We start from the raw sequence: 23,411 nt of genomic DNA on the forward strand, positions 1-23,411 counted from the left end.
AACTCAATCTTACACTCCATTTAATGTGCATTTGGCGATTTCCAAAAATCAAAGCACCTTCAAGGGATGAAAAAATAAGCTACCCCTGAAGATATTCCTAAGCATATGCTCCAGATCCTGAAGGAAATTTCAAAAGGAGAACAACCCAACAAAAAACAAAAACAACAAAGAACAGTCATGACGACGTGGCTGGAATAAAGCAGAGTTCCCTTGAGAGACCTTTGTGAGGGAAAAACTAGATCTGAAAACATAAGTTCCAATAGGTTTATTTTTCAAATAGTTACATTATTTCACAGATCCAACTCAAAAGATGGTCACCAGTGTTTCTTGAACATATATCATTGAATACAAAGCTGTTAGCAGGCAAAAGGGAAAAGAAATAATTAATTTCCATGTGCTAAAAGTATTGACAAAAATCACCCAGGAGTCCAAAGAATCATTGTTATTTTTACAAATAGTGAAAATAATCACTTTAAAATAGAAATATTTGCTCCAAGTGAATAATAACCACAAAAGTTTCATTTCATATATACAGCTCTTGTGTCTGACTCTTGTGACCCCGTGGGCTGTAGACTGTCAGGCTCCTCTGTCCATGGAATTCTCCAGGCAAGAGTACTGCAGTGGGCTGCTATTTCCTTCTCCAGGAGATCTTCCCAACCCAGGGATTGAACTCGGGTCTCGTGCATCACAGGCAGATTCTTTACTGAATGAGCCACCAGGGAAGCCCCATATTCACAACAGTATTCATCAATTTTAAAACTTTTCTGCAATTTATAATGCACTGACATTTGAGGGGGAAGAGTCTTGTCAATCTGGGCTAATGGCAGACTAGTCAGCTGCCAAGTAAAGCAAACAGCTTCCCTGCAGGCACACCACTGATGTGCAAACCAACCGGCTCGGAGCCAATTCTCTGAACCAGCCCCTTTCTCAGGCTTCTGCACTCCAGGCGCAATATCACCTCTGCCCTGATCACCCCAGAGCCAACTGCTAGATAGCCAGAAATCACCCCATAGCCCAGAGTCCACCAAAGTTACCCAAACTCTTCATCTCAAGCTTGCTCAAGCATGCGTACCAGACCTTGCCTGTTATTTCCCACGAAAACCCATACTCTGCCCTCTTAATACCTTCTGCCTCCCTCTCCCTCTCTCTCTGCCCTGAGGTAAAGACACAGTGAGAAGGCAGCTGTGTGCTAGCCAGGAAGAGATAACTCACCAGAACCCAACCACACTGGCATCTGATTTCCAGTCTCCAAACTGTGAGACTGGGAATTTCTGCTGTTTAAGCCACCTGGTCTATAGTATTCTGTCCTGTCAGCCCAGGCTGACTAACACAGACAGAAAATGAGACATACAAAACTGATATCTCTCTCCATCAGTATGTATCAGGCTATCGACAATCTTATGCTATTACAAGCAATGAACATGTGCCATATTTTCCATGTTTGTGAATTCATGGAATAAATTCCTAGAAGTGGAATTACTAGGTCAAACAATACTCACAACTATAATTTTTATAGCTATCGCCAAATTGCCATGTTTTTCAAATTCTCATTTTAAACAAGTCCTCATTGCAGCATTTCCACCAGGACTGCCATTTAGCTGGCATATCTCACCCACTTGAATATCCTTTTGGCCCATTTCTCAAGAGGCCTCTTGACATCTACTTCAACCACAGAAGATGAAGATCGCTTAAAGTGAGTCCAAAATCCTCTCCACAGGGTAAGCTTCATTGATATGAGCTGACTCCTCAGAATTAATCCTAAGAGAAAGGTACCCTGGCTTTCTGGTTCATCTTTCTGGGGAATTGATGACTCAGACTTTTGCCCCACTCTCATCAGACGAACTCCAGTGAAATCCAGAATACTACATCCGATTTAAATTCTTCTGGGATTGGGTTCTCTTACTTGTACAGCCCTCCTGCAGATGAAAACTATGTACTCTGGATAAAGCATAAAAAGCAGGTATCTTAAGGCACTGGCAAGGCACTGAAAGCAAGCAGACAGAAACTAGAGGGTAGATGCCATTTGGAAAATGAAATGACACCAGTGAGTTTCCCATCTTTGCAGCTTCTATCCTGAGGGCAAGCCTCTGTCTGCTCCTTGCTAGGCAGGTAAAATTCAGATGAAGAACTTGAAGTCTTAAAGAACCACAGCCCAGAAAAACCACAACAGCCAACAAGAGAGGTCTGACAGTTTCTTAAAAAACTTTGGCTCATAGCTCCACCCTTAGATAGTTACCCAGAGAAATAAAAACAAAGGTCCGTAAAAACATAGGTTCACAAAAACACTGTGTAAGAGTTCACAGCAGCTTTTTCAGAACAACCCTCAGTTAGAAAAAGCTCCCATGTCCCTCACCAGGAGAATGGGTAAACTGCGGTATATTCATACAGTGGAATACCTTTCAGTTATTAAGAAATAAGAAAGAAAGAAAGAGTAGAAAAAAACCTACTGATAGAAGCAGATAAATCTCGTTTCACATAAAAGAATATATCCTGTATGATTCCACCGAATGAATTCTAGAGGAGTCAAAACTCATCTACAGCAGGGGAAAAACTGAACATTTGCCAGTTCCGATTAGAAGTGTGGGGTGGGTGTTTTCAGGAAAGAGGCATCGACTTTCTGGGGTGACAGTAATATTCTGCATCTTGAAAGGAGTCAGGGTTACACAGGTGCTGTGCTTGTCGAAAGTCACAGTCTTATGTCTACACTTAGGATTTTTGCATTTCATTGTTTGTAAATGAAAAAAATAAATAATAAATCCATTGTAAAATAAAAAATAAAAAAGAAATATTGACTCTAGTTAAAGATACGCACAGTGCATGTCAAAAGGTGAAGAGTAACAATGCCTACAACTCTGAAATGTGTCAGAGAAAGAAGCTGTATTTGGTGGGAGGACTAGAGCAAGTGTAGTAAAATATTAATTGTTGAAATCCAGGTGGAGTGTATATGGGAGGTTCACTGTAGAAGTTCTTGACTTTTCTATGCATTTGAAAATGTCCTTAATAAAATATTTATGGAAGAAAAGGGGAAAAAAATCCTTCTGAAAACAGGGTCAAATGCTCAAGCTCCCCAACAGTTATTTCCCAAACAGGGTTCCGTGTGGACAAGTATACACGTACCTCCTCTCCAGCACTCAGGCAGCTGAGTTTCCAGCCACACAAAGCCTGTGGCCTCCCTGCTTCTCCAAGAAGGGAAAGGCCACCATCACCGGTATCAGGCACAACAGCATCTCCTACGTCCCCAGGTTGAAAGGAAAGGGATCATGTCTCTTCCCTGATCCTTAAGTCACTTTATGACATTTTTTTCTCCCACAGCCAGATCACAGCTCATTAATCCCTACAATCCAAGTACTGACCCAGAACCCCTCCTGACTAACAACTGAATTATTGAAGGAAACCAACTTGGTGGGGGGCTTGAGGGAAGATGAGAGGGGAGAGACGGGAGGAGGGGAAAAGGGAGACACATCATAACTGCCCATACTTGACCCCATCCCAATTTTCTCAGCAGCCCTCACTGAGGCGCAGTTCAAACCCCCACATATAGGAAGCTTCTCAGACCTTGAATCTGTGAGCCATGTAAAGCTACATATGACAAAATTATCAATGAGGATCTGAAGTAGACCAGAAACCACAGGGTTTCAATAGGATGGGATCCACCAGATATCTTGCTGGCTGTAGACTGTATTGCAGTGATTTTTCATTACCATTTAAAATACATGTATTTATTTAAAAAAATAATAAAGACCTGTCCTACATTTAGCACTGTGTATGAATTTAATTTGCAATGCTTATTTTCTAACCTTGCAGAAAATACACTGCATTTTCTAGACATGTAATATAGCCAAAATCAGATGAAATCTATGCCTAAGCCTCCAAGCACTAACTCTCTGCAAAATAAGTGTCTCTGGAAAGCACTCTATGATAAATTTAATTCCAGAATGGAATTCACAGAGGAAAGCTGCCCATATAATTGATTTAGAAATCATTAGCCATTAAATCATTCATTTAGCTAAATAAATAATGATCAATTTTCTTCAGCTAGTCTCCATAAAAAATCTTTTCATCAACTTTATTAAAAAATTCTATAAAGTCAGATCGTGTTGGGAAGTTTAATTTGTATCATGACCTACTTCTGAACCAAAGTCAGGAGTCACATTTCTATAATTTTTAATTTAGGTCATTTAACCTATATCATTCATCAAATCTGTTGAGTTTCTAACAAATACTTGATACTATAAAATAGCTAATGATATCTGTCTCAAATATATTAGCATCCTCAAGAGAAACCAAATATGATCATTTTGTAACATCTGGAAATATCAAATCATGATGCTCTATACCAGGAACTAACAATTTTGTAGGTCAATTACACTCCAGAAACAAACTCACAGAAAAAGAGATTATATTTGTGGTTACCAGAGGCAGGGGGTAGGGGAAGGTAAAATTAGATGAAAGTAGTCAAAAGGTATCACCAACTTTGAGTTATAATTAAATGTTATACTCCAGGTACAAGGACAGTAGGTGGCTCAAGGACCAATGTTTCAATGAATGATGTACACATGGTGAGAAAGGGAACAGGAAGGGATCCTCGATTTATCACTGTATTATCCCCCAATCCATACAGCTCCTCCACAACAATCTCTACTTGCTTCATACTTCCAGATCATTCTGAGGCCTCATCATTTAGTTACCAGCTACCACAAAGATGGTCAGGTACTTTAAGAACACCATGAAAAGGGGGAGACCAAATAATTTAGAAAGCTGTGCCCCACCAGGACCTTATTCTCAAGTACTCTCCACCTTCCTCCAAAAACAGCTCTGGAAAACAGCAGAAGCTTTAACAAACTGAGAAATCAGTGTGACAGAGTCTCTCCAAGGACACAGCCATCTTTCAAACCTTTAGCATGTGGTTCCATTCTCGGCTTTTTTTGTAAGAAAGGTATGCACATACACACACACACACACACATATATATGTCATAAGCTAAATCATAAACTAACATATTCTTGACTGGAGATGTACTAATCTATCTTTTGTTACCCCAATGTTTGGAGAAGGGAAAGGCTACCCACTCTAGTATTCGGCCCTAGAGAATTCCATGGACAGTCCATGGGGTCGTAAAGAGTCGGGCATGACTGAGCCACTTTCACTTCACTTTCAGAGTTGGAGAAGGCAATGGCACCCCACTCCAGTACTCTTGCCTAGAAAACCCCATGAACAGAGGAGCCTGGAAAGCTGCGGTCCATGGGGTTGCTGAGGGTCGGACACGACTGAGCAACTTCACTTTCACTTTACCCCAATGTTCTTGACCAGAGTGTTTCAGTATTCACTTATACAGCAAATTGCTCGTCACAGGCCTTAGGTTCTGCAAAAATCCTCTAATTGATAATGTGTTAAGATAATACATAAGTCAATGTTTCCAAATTCCTGGTTATTAATTCAGTCCTTTATTACACCAATTAACAGATGATATTTCCATGTCTAACCAGTATTTTCTTAGGGTCTTAGATTTTATCTGTATAAGCTATTCTAATAATCAATCATAATTTAATCCATGAGTAATGTATTACAATATTTTTAAAGAAAAGAAAGAAGAAATAAATAATTAAAAGGGGAAACAGCAATGCAACTATACTCTTATAATTCAATATCACTTGTAAAATGTGTCATGATTTAGCAATAGCTTCTTGGAGGCAAAAAAGAAACATGAACGTACCTGTGAATTAGTATTCAACTGTGACTTGAACACTAATTTCAGAAAAGCGAGGAAGAACTTAAAGAGCCTCTTGATGAAGGTGAAACAGGAAAGAAAAAAAGCTGGCTGAAAACTCAACATTCAAAAAATTAAGCTCATGGCATCTGGTCCCATCACTCCATGGCAAATAGAAGGGGAAAAAGTAGAATCAGTGACAGACTTTATTTTCTTGGGCTCCAAAGTCTCTGCGGCTGGTAACTGCAGCCATGAAATTAAAAGATGCTTGCTCTTCGGAAGGAAAGCTATGGCAAACCTAGACAGCATATTAAAAAGCAGAGATAGCACTTTGCTGACAAAGGTCCGTCTAGTCAAAGCTATGGTTTTCCCAGTAGTCATGTACGGATGTAAGAGTTGGACCATAAAGAAGGCTGAGTCCTGAAGAATTGATGCTTTCAAACTATGGCATTGGAGAAGATTCTTGAAAGCCCCTGAGCAGCAAGGAGATCAAACCAGCCAATCCTAAAGGAAATCAACTGTGAATATTCACTGGAAGAACTGATGCTGAAGCTCCAATACTTAGGCTACCTGATGCAAAGAGCTAACTCACTGTTAAAGACCCTAATGCTGGGAAAGATTGAGGGCGAGAGGAGAAGCCAAGAAAGGATGAGATGGTTGGATGGCCTCACCATCTCAATGGACATGGGTTTGAGCAAACTCCAGGAGATAGTGAAGGACAGGGAAGCCTGGCATGCTGCAGTCCAGGGGTCGCAAAGAGTTGGACTTGACTTAACGACTGAACAACAAGGCAGAGAAAATATAGATCATGATATGCATCTCAGAACTGAAGAAAAACGGTAACTTTGTAAAAGCCTCCAGTATCCCAGGCTCTGCAGAGTATTTGCTTCCTCTCTTTCCAACTGCATATAAATAATGATTGAAAGAAAGAATGATCTAAAAATAAGTTATAGTATCAGGTTTCCAGGAACATGGCATTTCTATTCCCCACATACATTTTTTCCAAGGTCTACTCCACATTGCAATGTGTTCATTAAAACACAGCATCATCCAGGCTCATTAGCAGTTATAGGTTATATGGAAGTGGAAGTCCTGGACAAGACTGCCAAGAAAACTGTTTTTCCCTTCTTTACTCCTTACAGATACCTAAAATATAGACAAGATAGCTGGAGCCCCAGTTATCTTTAAGTCCTGAAGTACCCACTAAGGCTGGCAAAGCAGAGAGGGAAAAGTGAAAAATAAAAATAGTCAAGGCAATTACCCTGGAACCTTGAAAAGAAGTAAAGAGGTTAAAGAAGAAAAAAGTACAAATGGCAAGTGGTCTTTGGTCAACTGCATACATTTTCATTCTTTTCAAAAACTTTCACGTGGAACGATACGGTACCATGTAGAAAATTCTTAAGACGAAATTCACATCTATAGTCCATGAAACAGGTACATAAGAGTTCTTGATTAACCCATAAAACCAGGAAAGAAAGTAGTATCCATTGAGCTCATTTTTCTATATCATTCCCGGTAAGAATCACTTTACATGATTAGCAGCCTAAATAGGAATTGTATCTCATTTCTCCTTTTAAATCTTTAATATTACAAGTATCCAGAAAATAGTAGGTACTTAATAAATGATTTAAATCAATGAATAAATAAATGTATGAATGATGATGTCAAGTTGAGATATTCAAAATTACTGAAAATGCTACTTGTTTTCCTAACTCTCACTCATTCATACAGTCTCACCTATTATTTTGAGTTACACACTGTTGGGGAACTAGAACCTTTCATACCTTCTGTTGTTGGAAATACTTCTTCTCCTTCGGTTTTAGTTTCTGCCAGTTTCCCAGTTCTCAGCAACACTTCTGCCAAGCTTTCTACTGGGATATGCTGATAGGTGTCATAGGTCACTTCAGACTAGACAAGAGAAGCAGTGATATCATTTGATGGCATGGCTTTTTCTCTATGAAGATATTCTTAGAAAAGATAATGATAGGATTTTTATCTTCTCATAACTTGAATTATAGCTTCTTACTAAAGCATATTATTCTACGTAAAACTGTAAAACAGATTTTAGTCTCATAACACGTTGTAACGAATCACATAAAACCAATGCAAAACATGAGTAGGAACCAAAGAAGTACATCTTCAAAAAAACTGCATATTTTGTTTGTAGTAAAATGCTCACAACCACCATGATAGTTAAATCTATGCTCTTAGGCACACTGCCCTTACCTCCACAACAAAGGGATTGGAGATGACAGATTCATAAAAAGGATGACAGCCTTGTTTTTCTAGGCCTTCATTGGCTCTGGTTCCAATTTGGTAAACACCACCAAATTCTTGACCCTAAACAGAACAAAGTGACGATCAGTGGATAAAAGAAAGAGAGCTGGGAGGGGAGGTGGAGGAGGAAGGGAAGGAAGAAAGAACAAACAGATTTCAGGAGAAACAGATCAACGTGTACTGTGGGAGCCGAAGAGAGAGTGTCAGAGGGACGCCGAAACCCAGCGGAGAATATTAAGAATCATCACCACGTTCTAGGAGCAGCACTTCAACCTCACCCTGAAGTGCTTTTTGATTCTTCTGGTCACTTTGACATCACTGAATCAGAAACACTGAAGCAATCGGTGTTACACACATGGCCAGTTTTCTATACAAGTCAGGATAACCTTTCTAAAACATCATTCTGTATATGCTGTTCCCTTGCTCCAAAAAACCTTTAGTAGCTCTGAATAGTGCAGTCAGCAGTATCAAATCTAAACTACACAGAATAACATTCAAATTCACTAAATGCTAATTACCATTAAAGGCTAACACTCCGTGCAACTACTCTGTCCATTCCACTGGCCTCTACGCCTTCCTCCCATTACAAGGGCAATGGTCCATGCTGCCTGCCCACCTCTCCTCCCAGGCCTGCCACAGACCACACCTGCTGAAACCACAGCAGATGGAGGCAAGGTAAGACTGGGCTCCCTTCACCAGCCCCACCGTCCCCACAACTACAACCCACACGAACACCTTTATTAGACTGGTCTTCAGTATTCTTCATTAGCAATATTTTAGTATCCCTACTATGGTTAATTACCTTTATGCTCTGCTCTCCTCAAACAGACTGTAAAGTCCCTTATTGGAAGAGCCAAGAAGAAGACATTCACCCAATCCTCCAAGTTCATGGAGCATGCACTTAGGGCAAGCATAAATCCAGGAAACAATCAAGCTGCTGCTGCAAATGATGTTAAAATAGTTTCTTCAGAGAAAACTATATACTAGACACAGTGCTAAACACTTTGTCTAAGATGTTGTTGTTCTTCATTAGCTCAGTCATGTCTGACTCTTGGCAACCCCACGGACTGTAGCATGACAAACTTCCCTGTCCTTCACTATCTCCCAAAACATGCTTAAACTCATATCCATCAAGTCAGTGATGCCATCCAACCATCTCATCCTCTGTTGACTCCTTCTCCTCCTGTCTTCAATCTTTTCCAGCATCACGATCTTTTCTCATGAGTCGGCTCTTCACATCAGGTGGCCAAAGTATTGGAACTTCAGCATCAGTCTTTCCAATGAATATTCAGGACTGATTTCCTTTAGGTTTGACTGGTATGGTCTCCTTGCAGTCCAAGGGAGTCTTAAGAGTTTTCTCCAATACCACAGTTCAAAAGCATTAATTCTTCAGCACTCAGACTGCTTTATTTAATGAACTCTAAGACATGAACTCTCAGAAAGCCCCAACAGGTGAGACAGAAAATAACCCTAATCAAAACCCAGTGTGACGGATGCAGTGATAAGATGCACAGACTTCACCCAAAGTCAAGCTCACAGCCCATCAGTCAGTAGCTTCTTCTGGGTGATTATCCTCCATTCTCTCCTGTATATCCCACATTCAGACCATCAGTACACAAAGTACACCCTCAAACCAAAGACTTCTCATGTCCCTCATGGCTACCCTAATCTAAGCCAGCAACATCTCTCAGCTGGAGTCCTGGAAGAGAGAAGCATCTTTTTGCTTCACTACTGATAACTCTCTGCACAGCAGTTAAACAGATGTATTAAAACTAACCTTGGATCACACGACTGCATTGTCTGAATTTTCAAACAACTCTGTGTTGCTGAGAAGCAGATCTGTAGTTCTCTTCACCATCTATGGAAGGCTTTACATGGTGGGTCTCTTCACCATCCCTCCAACCTCATTTCCAACCATCTTCCCACTCATCATGCTGCTCTCCCTCACCTTGGCCTCCTTTCTCATCTACAAAGACATCAGGCTCTTTCTTCAAAATGCACTTGTCTGCTTGGCTCACTCAACTTTCTGCTCAGAGCGATTCCTCTTCTGAGAAACCAACTCCCCTGTTGGAATCAGAACTTCACTCCTCGGTTATCACTCACTATTCCACTACCTTGCTTAAGTTCTCTGCATGGTACTCATCACCACCTGCCATCTCATTATCATACAAATATTTTATCTGTTGGTTTCTTTTTTGCGTCCACTGAGACACAGGGGACTCAAAGGAAGGAAATCAGACTGAAGGGTTTCCCCACTCTATTTCCAGTGATGAGCACAACATCTGACACGTGGAAAATGCCTGGTAAGTATCTGCAGAATGAATGAATGAGATACTCAAGTGTTTGGGGTACCTTTAAAAAAGGCCTATGCTTCTTTTTCCTGATAGTTTCCCAGTATGTGGCTAAAGGATGAAAAGCAGCATGAGGATGCAGGGAAGAACAGGAGGGATACAGTGGGCTAAGATGTCACAGAAAGCAACCTCAATGCTTGTCCTGACCTCTACTTGCAGAAATACGAAAGAATCGGTTAAAACATTCCCTTTACCTAGAGGCCCCACTGAAGACTGAATGTTTGTGCCCCACCCCCACCCCAAACTCATGTTGAAATCCTAACCCCTATGTAATAGTGTTAAGAGGTAGGGCCTTTGGTAGGTGATTAAGTCATGTTGGCAGAGTGCTGGGAAATGAGATTAGTGCCTTTATAAAAAAAGAGATTCCACAAAAGTCCCTCACCCCTCTTCTATCATGCGAGGACACAGCAGATAGAAGGCATTCTATGAACTGGGAATCAGGCCTGCATCAAACACTACATTCTCCAGGGCCTTGATCTTGGACTTCCCAGTTTCCAGCACTGTGAGAAATAAACTGTCTGTTGTTTACCTAGTCTAAAATATTTTTGTCACAGAAGCTGGAGAGAACTAAGCCAGCCCCCAGATGGCTCCTAGCGCTTCTCTTCTTTCTACTGCCCTACAGAAACATAGCAAAAGAGAGAAAGCCTTAATAAACATAATTTTCCTTACCATCTCAGTAAACTTCAATTCTGACATATAAAGCAACCTTACTTAAATCTATTTCACTGTATTCTGCAAGTATAGTATGGTAGCAAACTACAGTCTATAAAATCAATTACTCATTCCCTATCCGATGGGAGGCCTAGATTTCTTAGGAGATTAATAATCTAAAGAAGATAAACTTAAAGTAATAGTAAAACCAACTGAAGAGCATGCTAATGAATTGATATAAACCACCCCAACTGCTTTAAGAAAACAGAATGCACCGCTCACGTGAAGGGGTCGTAGATAAGTCAAAGACTTCTTCCACCACTGCCCATCGCTGACGGCCTGCAGCACCGCCTTCGTGGTGGTGGTGGTGTTGGAGAGGACTTTCATGGTGGTAGCGGTGGTCCAGTGCAACAGGTCGGCTGAGTTGCTGCCTGGGACACTTACTTCACCCTGTTTTTTTTTTTTTAAAAAAAAAAGAGAGAGAAAATGCCAAGAGTAAAAAGAAGAGAACAGAGCAGAGAGTGATCATGCGACGACTTGGAGTTATCAGACATGAAATTAAACAGATTTAAAAATTCATCTTTACCAATAACAACCAAAAAAAATGTGAAAGCGATAAGAGCATACTGTACCTCCTTGAATCATTTACAAAAGAAAATTCAGTAAAGGAAAATACATCTTAATGCATTGGTCAAAGATTCTCTTTCAGAAGTATTTATAAAGCAAATAGTGGGTTCTTAATTTTTTTTCACTAATCTAATATCCTTCGATGACATACTCATGTTTGTTTCTTTGACAAGACATTTTAAACTATTTATGGTTTAGATTAAGAAATAAATCATTCACTTCAACAACGCCACTGTGACCCAGACAAAGGTACAAGATTCTGATGATCCACCTTTACATACTGAAAGGCATTTTGTTTTTCATCTAAACAAGTGGATGAGTAACAGCGTTTAAAAGCTTTCTAATGCGGAACCTCCTGCCAATCTCAAAGCAATCAGCTACAATTCCAACTCCCCACGTACTAACCCAAGAGGTTTCATGAGGAGAAAAATGCCAATTTATCGACATTTGTTTAAATAGAAATGACAGTGACCACAGCTGCTTTTGATCAAAGGAAGGTAAATTTGTTCTATGAAAACCCAGCCTTTGGTTTAGTATCTGTCTACTTCTACTTACTTTTTCTGTAGTATTCTAGTCAAAGGAAAGAAAAATTAAGGTCTAGTCTTCCAATTTGAACAACCTTCCTACCACTAATAGGATGGCTATTTGGGTCTACATCACATCATTCATTAATGTGTTATTTGAATAATAAAAAATGATAAATTGTGGAATCACTCAATAATTACCAAGATATCATCACAACACACACTTAGGAGAAATTCACCATTTTAGACCAACTTGAAAGCCTCCATACAGGGTGGGTAGAATTATGGCCCCCGAAAAGACTCTGATGCTGGGAGGGATTGGGGGCAGGAGGAGAAGGGGACGACAGAGGATGAGATGGCTGGATGGCATCACCGACTCAATGGACGTGAGTCTGAGTGAACTCTGGGAGATGGTGATGGACAGGGAGGCCTGGCGTGCTGTGATTCATGGGGTCGCAAAGAGTCGGACACAACTGAGTGACTGAACTAAACTGAACTGAAAATACCTGCATCCTAATCCCTAGAACCTGCAAATATATTACATTAGATGGAAAAAGACCTTGGCAGATATGATTAAGAACACAAACCTTGAGGTGAGGAGCTAAATCTTGAATTATCTGAGTGGAACTAACCTAATCACATGAGCCTTTTAAGCAGAGAACCCTTCCCAGCTAGGGTCACACAGACATGCCCTGAGAGAAGAGGCAGGAGAGACGTGAAGCACATCATGGTGGTTCTGGAGATGGAGAGAGGTGGCCAAGAGTTAAAGAATGTGAGAAGCAACTAGAAGGTGAAAAGAAACTGGAGGTGACAGCCAGCAAGGCAATGAGGACCTCAGTCCTGCAAACACAAGGAATTAAATTCTGTCAACAACATGAATTAGAGAAGGGAACGGCAACCCACTCCAGTGCCTAGAGAATTCCACAGCCACAAGGGCCTGGTGGGCTACAGCCCACGGGGTCGCAAAGAATCAGACACTACTGAACAACTAACACTACTATCAACATGAATGAGCATGGAAATGAATTCTCCTCCAGAGCCTCCAGAAAACACAGTCCTGTGGGGACCCTGACTTTGGCTAAGATCCTAAGCAGAAACCCACCCACGCCTGCCAGGTTTCTGTCCTATGGGAATTATAAGAACCTGCACTGTTTCAAAGCTGCTAAATGTCACAGCAGTAAAAGAAAATGATTACATCATGTTTGTACACGTATAATTTCTAGAAAACCATTTTAATTTTATTCTTAGTACTAAAATGAAATGTATTTAAGCTGCATTAACTGATACTTACAATTTTCTCACTGGGCAGTTGGTTAACTTTTCTCAAAATATTTTCTATTCTTTTAATTCGAAAAAAAAAAAAAAAGTTGTGTCCCAGCACTAGAAGAAATGATAATTATGTGATGCAACAGAGGTGTCAGTTAACGCTGCAATGGCAACTGTATTATAATATTAATGTATCAATACATTATATACCTTAAACTTATATAGTATGTCAAATATATCTTCATTTTCTAAAAAAAAAATTTTTAACCTATGTTTCCTATAAGCTTTCTGGACTTTGGGAAAGGTATAAACTATCAACTCGATACACTATAAATTATAATTACAAAAACAACACAGATGATATGCTAAGGAAGAAAATACTCATGTTAAACTGAATGTATATAAGGGCAACCATGTCAAAAACAATTGCTAGGGGTTTAGGTGCCCAAAAAAGACCAGCACTTCTCCTGGGTTTCATATTTTGCAGCAGATACTGCAGCTTGGTTCTAGACTCAACTCAGTTCTAGACCACTCCCAGGCTGCGTTGCTAGAAGCTGAAAAGCTAAAGACTACATTTCCCAGACTCCCTAGGGCTGACATTCCTCACCTGACCTAGTTTTCCTCAATCAGATGTACCCACTGTGTAGAATTTGCACAGTGAAACTACAGTAGAGACTGTACTTTTGTTATTTCTGTGCTTTTCCTGTGGAAAATATGCTTAACTTTTTTTTCCTCCTTTTTCTATTTTTTCTGATCATCCTAGTTGCTCTTCTGCAAAAGTGGTGATACAAGTACCAGTGCCCGGTCCCTAGCTTCACGGGGTAAAGGACAGTGTAGACAACCGTTCTGCTGGCTTGTTATCCTGGCAGGGTCAAAGCAGCATCAGAGACAGCTGATAAGGAGGGGCTTTTGAATTCCCCAACTTCTTGTGGCGGATTTCTGCTCCAGTGGTAGTTAATCTCCTCGGTATTTTTCTTATAGTTACTCTAAAAATATACCAAAGCCTGCTTCTCCAGACCTTTGAATGATTGTGTAAGATTCCAATTCTCATTGAAATTTTAAAAAAAGTCCCCTTCTGCTTATAAAAGCTAGAATGTTTTCTGTTGCTTACAGCTGAACATTGATTTAAAAAAAAAAAAAACAAGAAACAAGAAAATATATTTTTGATCTGAAAGATCAACAACATCATTTTTATTCTTCAATAGAGGAAGACTTTGGCTTAAATCTTCAGACATAATAAGGCTAAAATCTTTCTGCAAGTCTACATCTTGGGAGTCACTTTTCCAAAGAGGAGCTGCATCTACAAAACAGACATCTGAGCAAAATAATCATAGCAGCCTAGTGGTGGAAAATGGAGCAGAACAAACTTCCAGAACTGCCCAAACCTGTGCTGTCCAACCTGGCAGCCAGCAGATATACGGGGCGATTGCACTCTGGAAATGCAGCTGCTCTGAACAGGGAAGTGCTGTCAGTGTAAAATACACTGGATTGTAAAGACTTAAGTACCTAAACGAATAAGTAAATAAACTAGCCCACATGTGTATAACCTCAAGGAACAAAATTGGAACTGAATCTACCCTTTCTGGGCTTCCTAGGTAACACTAGTGGTAAAGAACTCACCTGCCAATGCAGGAGACATAACAGATTCGATCCCTGGGTCAGAAAGATTCCCTGGAGGAGGGCATGGCAACCCACTCCAGTATTCTTGCCTGGAGAATTCATAAACAGAGGAGCCTGGTGGGCTACAGGCCATGGGGTCGCAAAGAGTCAGACACGACTGAGCCTCGGAAGCGACCTGGCACACATGCACGCCTTGTACCCTTTCTGTCGACAGGCTAAATCAAGAGGAAACCCAGGGAGGCTAAACCTGACATTCTCAGTTTTTCCTCTCAATTTCAGCAACTAGGAAGGCTACGTACCCTCTCCTCTGCATGCCTGTGGGGGTCGGAGGGAAGGGTTTAGGAGACAGAAAGGAAGACTGAAGCTCATTATCAACACGCGTGAAAAGATAAGTAGAAAGACCAACATAGGAAAAAAACACAAATCTCCCTCCAAGAGTAACCATAACGATAGCTGCCACGTCATGGAAGTTTGATATGCGTCAGGGCTTTACAAGGCCCGTTATGTGTATATTGGGCATCAACACTGTGAGGGAGCAGACACACACACACAGCTGTTCCAATGACAGCATTACTAGAAGTCTTTCCTTATTTCTTCACTATTTGAGAAGACGGCAGGAGGCTCATTGCTTCTCCACTTTAGTACCACAGTCGGCTCATCACATCGGACTTAACCGAAGGAAAAAGAGCTGAGTCCAGCTCCTGCACTCCAGAGGCTCCTCTTTTCTAACAGGGTCAGGACCCCAGCCAAGAAGCTTCTACTATTAGGCAGTAGCGTAGATGGTACTGCTAACTCCCTCCCTGCATCGTGGGGCTGCCCTCCACAATGGGCCTGCTTACCCTGGACAGCTTGTCATTGAGTGTGTTCATCTATCGGGGCTACTGAAAGCTTTGGATTCAAGTACATTCTGCTTCATTCTGCTTCTAAGCTTTTGCCCCCAGTAACTCTGCACGGACTAGAACTAGTACTACACACACACACACACACACACACACACGCACACGCACACACGCACACACGCACATCCCTTTCTGAATAACACTGCCAGAAAAAGCTCTTTGTCAGAAATAAATCTCAGAAGGAATTCACAGTAATTAGACATTCTCTCTCTCCCTCCCTCTCTCTCTGTGTGTGTATATATATATACACACACAGAGATATAGATATAAATGTGTGTGTACATATGTAAGTATACAATATAGTAAGCATCTCAATTTATGTTAGATTTTATACCTGAAAAAAAACAGAAACCAATCAGAATTCATTCCCCTACTCAGCAAATACTCACTGAGTGACCCCTATTTGATGTCATACTATATTATACTAGTCAATAAGGTGATAAAAACAAGGACACAGCCTCTGCCCTTGGGAGCCTCTGAGCTCCAGAAACTAAAAGGGAGGCAGAGATACAGACAAATCACTATGTCCTCTGCCTAGAGGCACCATCACAGAAAGCTTCACAGAAGAAGTAATATTTCAGCAGGAAAGAATTTCAGGCTTCCGAAGAAGAAATGGTGATTTCAGGTTGTTTAGTTACTAAGTCGTGTCCCACTCCTTGTGGGACCCCATGGATTGTATCCCGCCAGGCTCCTCTGTCCAGGGGATGTCCTGGGACAGACCTCCAGGCTACTACTACTACTAAGTCACTTCAGTCATGCCCGACTCTGTGCGATCCCACAGATGGCAGCCCACCAGGCTCCCCCGTCCCTGGGATTCTCCAGGCAAGAACACTGGAGTGGGTTGCCATTTCCTTCTGCAAGGGGATCTTCCCAATCCAAGGATCAAACCTGTGCTCCTGCATTGGCAGATGGATTATTTACCACTGAGCCACGAGAAGCACCCATGATTTCAGGTGAAAAGTGAAAGTGAAATTCGCTCAGTCATGTCCTACTGTTTGCGAACCCATGGACCCTAGAGTCCATGGGACTCCAGGCTAGAATACTGGAACGGGTAGCCTTTCCCTCCTCCAGGGGATGTGCCTGGTAAACTTATACAAATAAGAGACATGAAACAACATGGAATATTGGAGGAAACTTGAGTTGATTCAGTGAAGGCATAGAAAAGAATACACAAAGATGAAGATCAGGGCACAGGAAGATCACAGGTAGGCAGAGGCAAGGCCAGAGGAGAGCCACCGACACGACACCGAAGCACCTCCATCATCTCCTGGACAAGAGGACACCCCTGAGGGCTTTAACAAAAGGAGCTACCATAACGAGATTTCTGTTTTAGAAATCTTATTCCAGGAGCAGAAATCCATTAGGAGATTGGTAAATTAGTCCAAATTTAAAATGATCAGGGACTCAGGGAATTCCCTGGTGGTCCAGAGGTTAGGACTCTGTGCTTTCCCTGCCAAGGGCCTGGGTTTAATCCTTGGTCATGAGGCAAGAGGCAGATGGGACTACCCACCTCCATGCCCCTCAACCCAGGGTAAAGTAAGTAGAGATTCATTCTCTACTGATGGAAATTCCAAGACAAAAATAGCAGGGGAATAAAGGGAGGAAGCTAGACACTGCACAGACCACACATTTCTTGTTCCCGAAGTCAGAAGACCTCCCTAACCACATGTGGGCAGAAAAGACTCCCTGGAGGCCAAAGGGGAGTCATGTCATGGGATGTCCCACCCATATGCCTTTGCGGTAGAATCCATCTTGGCAAAGAGATGCATGTGCCCACATGGGAGGATCCTGAGATAAACCAAGTAAGGACTGTGAAGCAGGCAAATCACAATGACTGGCCAAAGGAAACCTGGAAGAAATGCCCCATGAAAGTAATTCAAACTACCACAAAGGCACGACTCAGCAACTCAGGGACTCTCTCTCTGAGTCTGCCTGTGTCTATTCACAGGTAATGTATTCTTTTTAATCCTAATAAATACTTTACTTGCTTCACTACTTTCTGTCTTTGTGGTAATTCTTTTCTGCAAAGCTGAAGCGTCAGGGCCCTTGACACTGACCACTGGCCTAGTGCCTAGGACCTGGTGCTTTTACCACCACGACCCAGCCCATCTCTGGCTGGGAACCCAAGCCCTGTTCCAAGTGGTTGCAGCCGGAGGCCACCCAAGATCAGTTAGGGAACTAAGATCCCACAAGCTGCCTTGCATGGCCCAAAAATAAAAAAAGTACAATTAAAAAGATAAAATAATCGGGAACTGAATTAAGGCAGTGATACCGGGAATAGAAGAGGTTTCCATAAGGTATATTTGAAATGCATTTTTAAGTTTAAATGCTTTTATTTGTTTCTTCTAAAGATGAAAAAGGACTGGGGTAAGTCAGATAAGAAGAGAAATTCAAGGATTCTGGATCCAACCATAGAAAAAAGAAAGTGGACAATCTTCAAGTGCCTGTTCAAACCTTCTGCCCATTCTTCTGTTGGTTGTCTTTCTTACTCATTTGCAGTTTTTTGGTTTTTCTTTGTATATTTTGGATACATAGCCCTTATTAGATATATGAATTATGGACATTTTCTATTATCTGCAGATTATATTGTATTATCTTAATGATGTCTTGATTAAAAGATGTTTTTAAACTTCTAAATTAGTTCAATTTATCAGCTTTTAAACTTTATAACTAGTATTTTTTTTTGTATGAAGTCTTTTCCTGCTCCAAGGTCACAAAGAAATTCCGTATCTTCCTTGAAATGTGGTATTTTTGCTGTCAGTAAAATCCTGTCAAGAAGATACTCTTCTCCTTCCCACTCACTACATTACATGCCTACTTTTAATATACTTGGCATAATTATGATTTTTCTGTCTTCTCAACTAGATAGTAGCTTTTCAAGGGCAGAGATGATGTTTGTTGATTACTACATGCTCAGGGTATATGAAAATTACTGAAGTATACCTTTTACTGTAGCTATGAATAAGAAGTCTGGTTTTACTGTACCTATGCTTGAAGAAACATTTTCTAAATCTAATATGTTATGCCTACAGCAACTAACTGTTATTCAGATTAGATTTCATGTCACATTTCCAATTCTGGTTCACCTTTAGAATCTCCTTACTCGAGAGGGTTATGGAATGATTTGAATGTTATCAACTAATCCAAGTACAGAAACTAAAAAATATAAACATGATAAGAAATATGGCACTTAAGTATGAAATAACTTCATTCAGGGTCAAATCAAATTCACTGAAAAATAAAAAAATATAGGCTATAAGACAATTATACCATTTCATAAAATAAACCTAAACTTTACTCTGTTCATATGGATTGGCTAACTCAATATAAAAAATGTAAACATCTAAAACCAAAAAGTAAATGAAATTTCAATGCACAGAAATGTACATGACAAAAGGATTTTCTATAAGAGATCCCTCCCTTATAAGAATTACAAAAGAGAAAGCAAAATAAAAGGCTCATTTAGACTACAGAAGAAACATTTAATTGGGGAGCAGTCTACCAAGATTAGAGTGTAACCAGAGTCATTAATGAGGAAAATACTTTTATTTCAACTTCATGTAATAGGGAAAGAAAAAAGAGGTTAGGAAAATTCACTCCTGAAATGATTACTGCTGGAAGTTTTTATATTCATAGTTGCATATTGCTAATTAATTTAGAGTGTATAACAGCAGAAATAGATTAATCTCCCAAGCCAAGTCAACAACTCCCAGCATAAAATTTAACATGAAATCTCATTAGCATCAAGTGTAACATAGCTCAAAGGTTAACTTCATAGGCACTAGTAATATTTTTCAAGTCCTACAAGAGACAACATTACCAAACAGGTTCACAAGAACAAGAACAGTTCCACACGTCAAGTCTGGCTTACAGAAACAATTCTTGTTCGTCAATCACTATAGTAAACCTATGCAGGAGCTGCCTTCTCTGGTGTCTGGTATTGTTGTTGTTCAGTCAGTCGCCAAGCCATGTCCAACTCTTTCTGACCTCACAGACTACAGCATGCCAGGACTCCCTATCCCTCTGGTGTCTGGTAATCTGAGGGTTAATTTCTAAGAAACTGGTTTGTCAAGTTCCAACTGAGCTGGTGGTACCCATAACAGAGACTAAGGATCACAAACAGCTCAAACTGAGCTAAGCCACTACCCTTTCTCTTCCAACATATCTTTAAATAATCAAAAGTACTTCCCTTCACCTAATACTTCATCGTGTCATGTGCACGCATGTGCTCAGTCATGTCTGACACTATGACCCCATGGACTGTATCCTCTGTCCATGGGATTCTCCAGGCAAGAATACTGGAGTGGGTTGCCATTTCCTCCTCCAGAGTATCTTTCCAACCCAGGGGTCGAACCCATGTCTCCTGTGTCTCCTGCACTGCAGGTGGACTCTTTACTACTTGAGCCACTGGGGAAGCCCCATACTTGTAGCAAATTGCATCCTGAACTCAAAATATTAAGAATGGAACTCTTATTACTGGTGATGCTGCTTCTGGAATTGTTTGTCAGAAGAAGCAGTAGAAGAAAGCCCCATGAGGACTCATCACGCTGAAGTCTGACTCTGCTCCAGTTCATCTGCTCATTCAAATGCCAGGCTACAGTTTCTTATCTTTGGAAGTCCCGCCCCCTACACATTTCTAAGGCAAGCTGTAAGTGCCTTCCCCAGAAAACTGAATGCAAAACTGAACGTACTCATGCGCGTGAACGTACATGAACACACTAAGTCACAAACAGACACACCAGATTTGACATACTATGTCAGGGGCTTTAGGGACTGAACCCTTCTTGAATCTTCTAGCATTCTTGGATCCAAATTAAGAGAACTGTATTTAGGAAAAACAGAGGTATATTTAGTATATTTTTATTTTTTCATTTTTTAATCAGCACTTAAAGTTATGGAGGACGGACCACAAGAAACAGGAAATTATCTGTCTTTGGAGCCCATATTTTCCATTATATCCCAGGGCAATACAAGCATGAATATGCAAAGATATGTACATAACATGCTCAGTGAAGTTCGGGAAGATGGCACAATCCAAACGCCCAAAAGCAAAGGAAAAGATAAATAATCAAGGCACATGCATCCAATAACCACTATCACACTATGACATAAATGATCTGTATGTAACGACAAAGGCAGATGGTTCAGGAAACATAAGCTTGAAAACCAAAATTCCAAAACATCTTGAAAAAAGAAAATTACTAAGGCAATAATTATGATACAAATCTATTTCAGATGAAATCATTTTAAACTTTAAAATATTAATTTGTGCCTTTGTGCAGCGTAAGATTCAAAATCCTTTAAGAAAGAACAAGATCACACAAAAGAAAAAACAAACATGATCCTATCGAGATCATTTGTGTATATAACAGGAGATAAAATTCTAAACTCATCATTCTGCATGTGGATTTTCCTCAACCTTATACTTATCTCATACAAAAAGTGGATCATTATTACCTCTCAATACATATAAAAGCTAAAACTATAAAACTCTTAGGAAAAAGCAAAGGAGTAAATCTTCACAAGTTTGAGCTAGGCACAGATTTCTTTGCTACAACACCCAAAATGCAAGCAATAAAAGAAAAGGTTAATAAAATGGACTTGAGAAACATTATAAGGTTCTGCACTTCAAAAGGCACTATTAAGAAAGTAAAAATCACACACTGACAGAAAAATCTTTTCAAATCGCACATCCAACAACAACTTGTATCCAAGAGTTTAAAAGCAACAACAAAAACTCTTACGACTTAATAAGGAGTTGACATAACAGTTAAAAAGAAACTGGGAAAATATTCGTAGCCATTTCATCAAAGAAGGTACAGAAATGGCAAGTAAGCACATGAAAAGATGCTCATTATCATTACTTATTTGGAAACACATACCAAAAGGATAAGGAGATACCACATACACTCATAAGAATGGCTTTAACAAAAAGCCAGTCAAGAGTTAAGTATTAGCAAGGATATGAAGAAAGGAGAAACTTAATGATTCCTGGTGCAGCCACTTTGGAAAACAATTTGGCGATGTTTTCCAATATTTAAAGCATATACAGCATATAATGCTTCAGTTCCACTCCCAGATACCTACACAACAAATCAAAACATATTTTCATACAAAGACTTGTATACAAATGTTCATAGCAACATTATTCATTATAGCTAAAAAGTACAAACAACCCAAATGCCCATTAAACTGGTGAAGGGGAAAAGAAAGAGTTGTCCATGGTACTAAAATACAACTGTCAGAAATTTATTTTAATATTTCTAAATAATCCTTTTATACATTCAAAACAGCTCTACGCCAAGCCCTGCCCCCAGTTTGAAACAATAATTAGTCCAGTCTTATAAATTTGTAGCCACTTAAAATGTTCATAACAAGATTTCCCATAGTGAAGATGATTTTTTAATGGGAACCTTGTATATAATCCATTTTCAACTCTAATTAGATTTATCTGGGGAAAACACTATTGGCTAACTGATATAGCTAACACTAGCTAAACAAAATGTTAATATGCTCTAAGTCATGGAATACTATTATATCTAAAAAACATAATAACCAATATTAGTAAGAAGCTGGAAACTAATTTTGGTATTTACTCATAAATTATGCATTTTATTTAAAAACAAATATCTTGTTCTTAAGAACAACAGCCAATATCTTCAAACTTGTAGGCTCCACTTGTGCACAGCAGTTACATCTTTTACTTTGCTTGGTTATTTAAGTAAAAATTATCATTTTCACAACTGAGTAATGAAAGTCTTGGGCATTAAGCAGATTACATATACAGTCAGCTCTCATTTATGTTATAATTTAATGTGGTTATTACATTTACTGTTAATGTGTAACACACAGCATCTTATAGCTAAGCACCGTATTTTAATCTAATAATAGTAGCTATAATATTCTGAAATGTGCCTCATGAATCAAAGACATGATGTGTTTGAGGGTTTGGATTAGCACTTCGTCAGATCTAGATCTATTAATATTACAGCTTTCTGAAAGAGAAGAAAGGAAGATAGGAAAGCTTTTAAGGTGCTAAAAAAAAAAATACAAGAATCATTCTGGAAGAATTCCTCTTCCTTGCAAAGTGGATCCTGTGAAGCACTGCTGGCAGTCTCCCGCAGGTACTGAGGACACTGAATGGATGAGGACGTGCCCTGTGGAGACACAGCATGCCCTACTCCAGAGAGGCTACCACGGAGCGTACCACGGAGCCCGGGTGCCACTTTCTAATTCATCAGAGAGCAGGAAATGGAAAACCCAAAGGTCGCAAAAGGCTTCTCGTGGATTTTATAAAGAAGGATGTGGGGATTTCAGAATAAGCTTATAGAGCTGAACTCAGGAGAAACACGGTGCAGCTCTATACTGAATAGAGAAATGATACTCCCCTTACACGGCCAGAACACAACAGGTCCTCAACAGCACCCAGATCACACACATGCGTCTAGCTGGAAATTCCTTCTAGTTTTACTTTCTAATCCATTTTTAC

General features: G+C 40.0%; 1 protein-coding gene across 1 annotated transcript in view; it reads right to left on the minus strand.

The window, feature by feature from the left end:
- The window catches only part of NBAS (NBAS subunit of NRZ tethering complex), a 336,032-nt gene that overhangs the window by 125,595 nt on the left and 187,026 nt on the right, over positions 1–23,411 (minus strand). Inside the window, exons 36-38 of the mRNA XM_027966530.2 lie at positions 11,269–11,436; positions 7,934–8,047; positions 7,492–7,615 (exon numbers count right to left, since the gene is read on the minus strand). Of these exons, the coding sequence (XP_027822331.1) occupies positions 7,492–7,615; positions 7,934–8,047; positions 11,269–11,436 (406 nt within the window). The remainder of the gene's footprint in view (positions 1–7,491; positions 7,616–7,933; positions 8,048–11,268; positions 11,437–23,411) is intronic.

Source organism: Ovis aries, chromosome 3, assembly GCF_016772045.2.
Source record: "Ovis aries strain OAR_USU_Benz2616 breed Rambouillet chromosome 3, ARS-UI_Ramb_v3.0, whole genome shotgun sequence".
Lineage (NCBI taxonomy): Eukaryota > Metazoa > Chordata > Mammalia > Artiodactyla > Bovidae > Ovis > Ovis aries.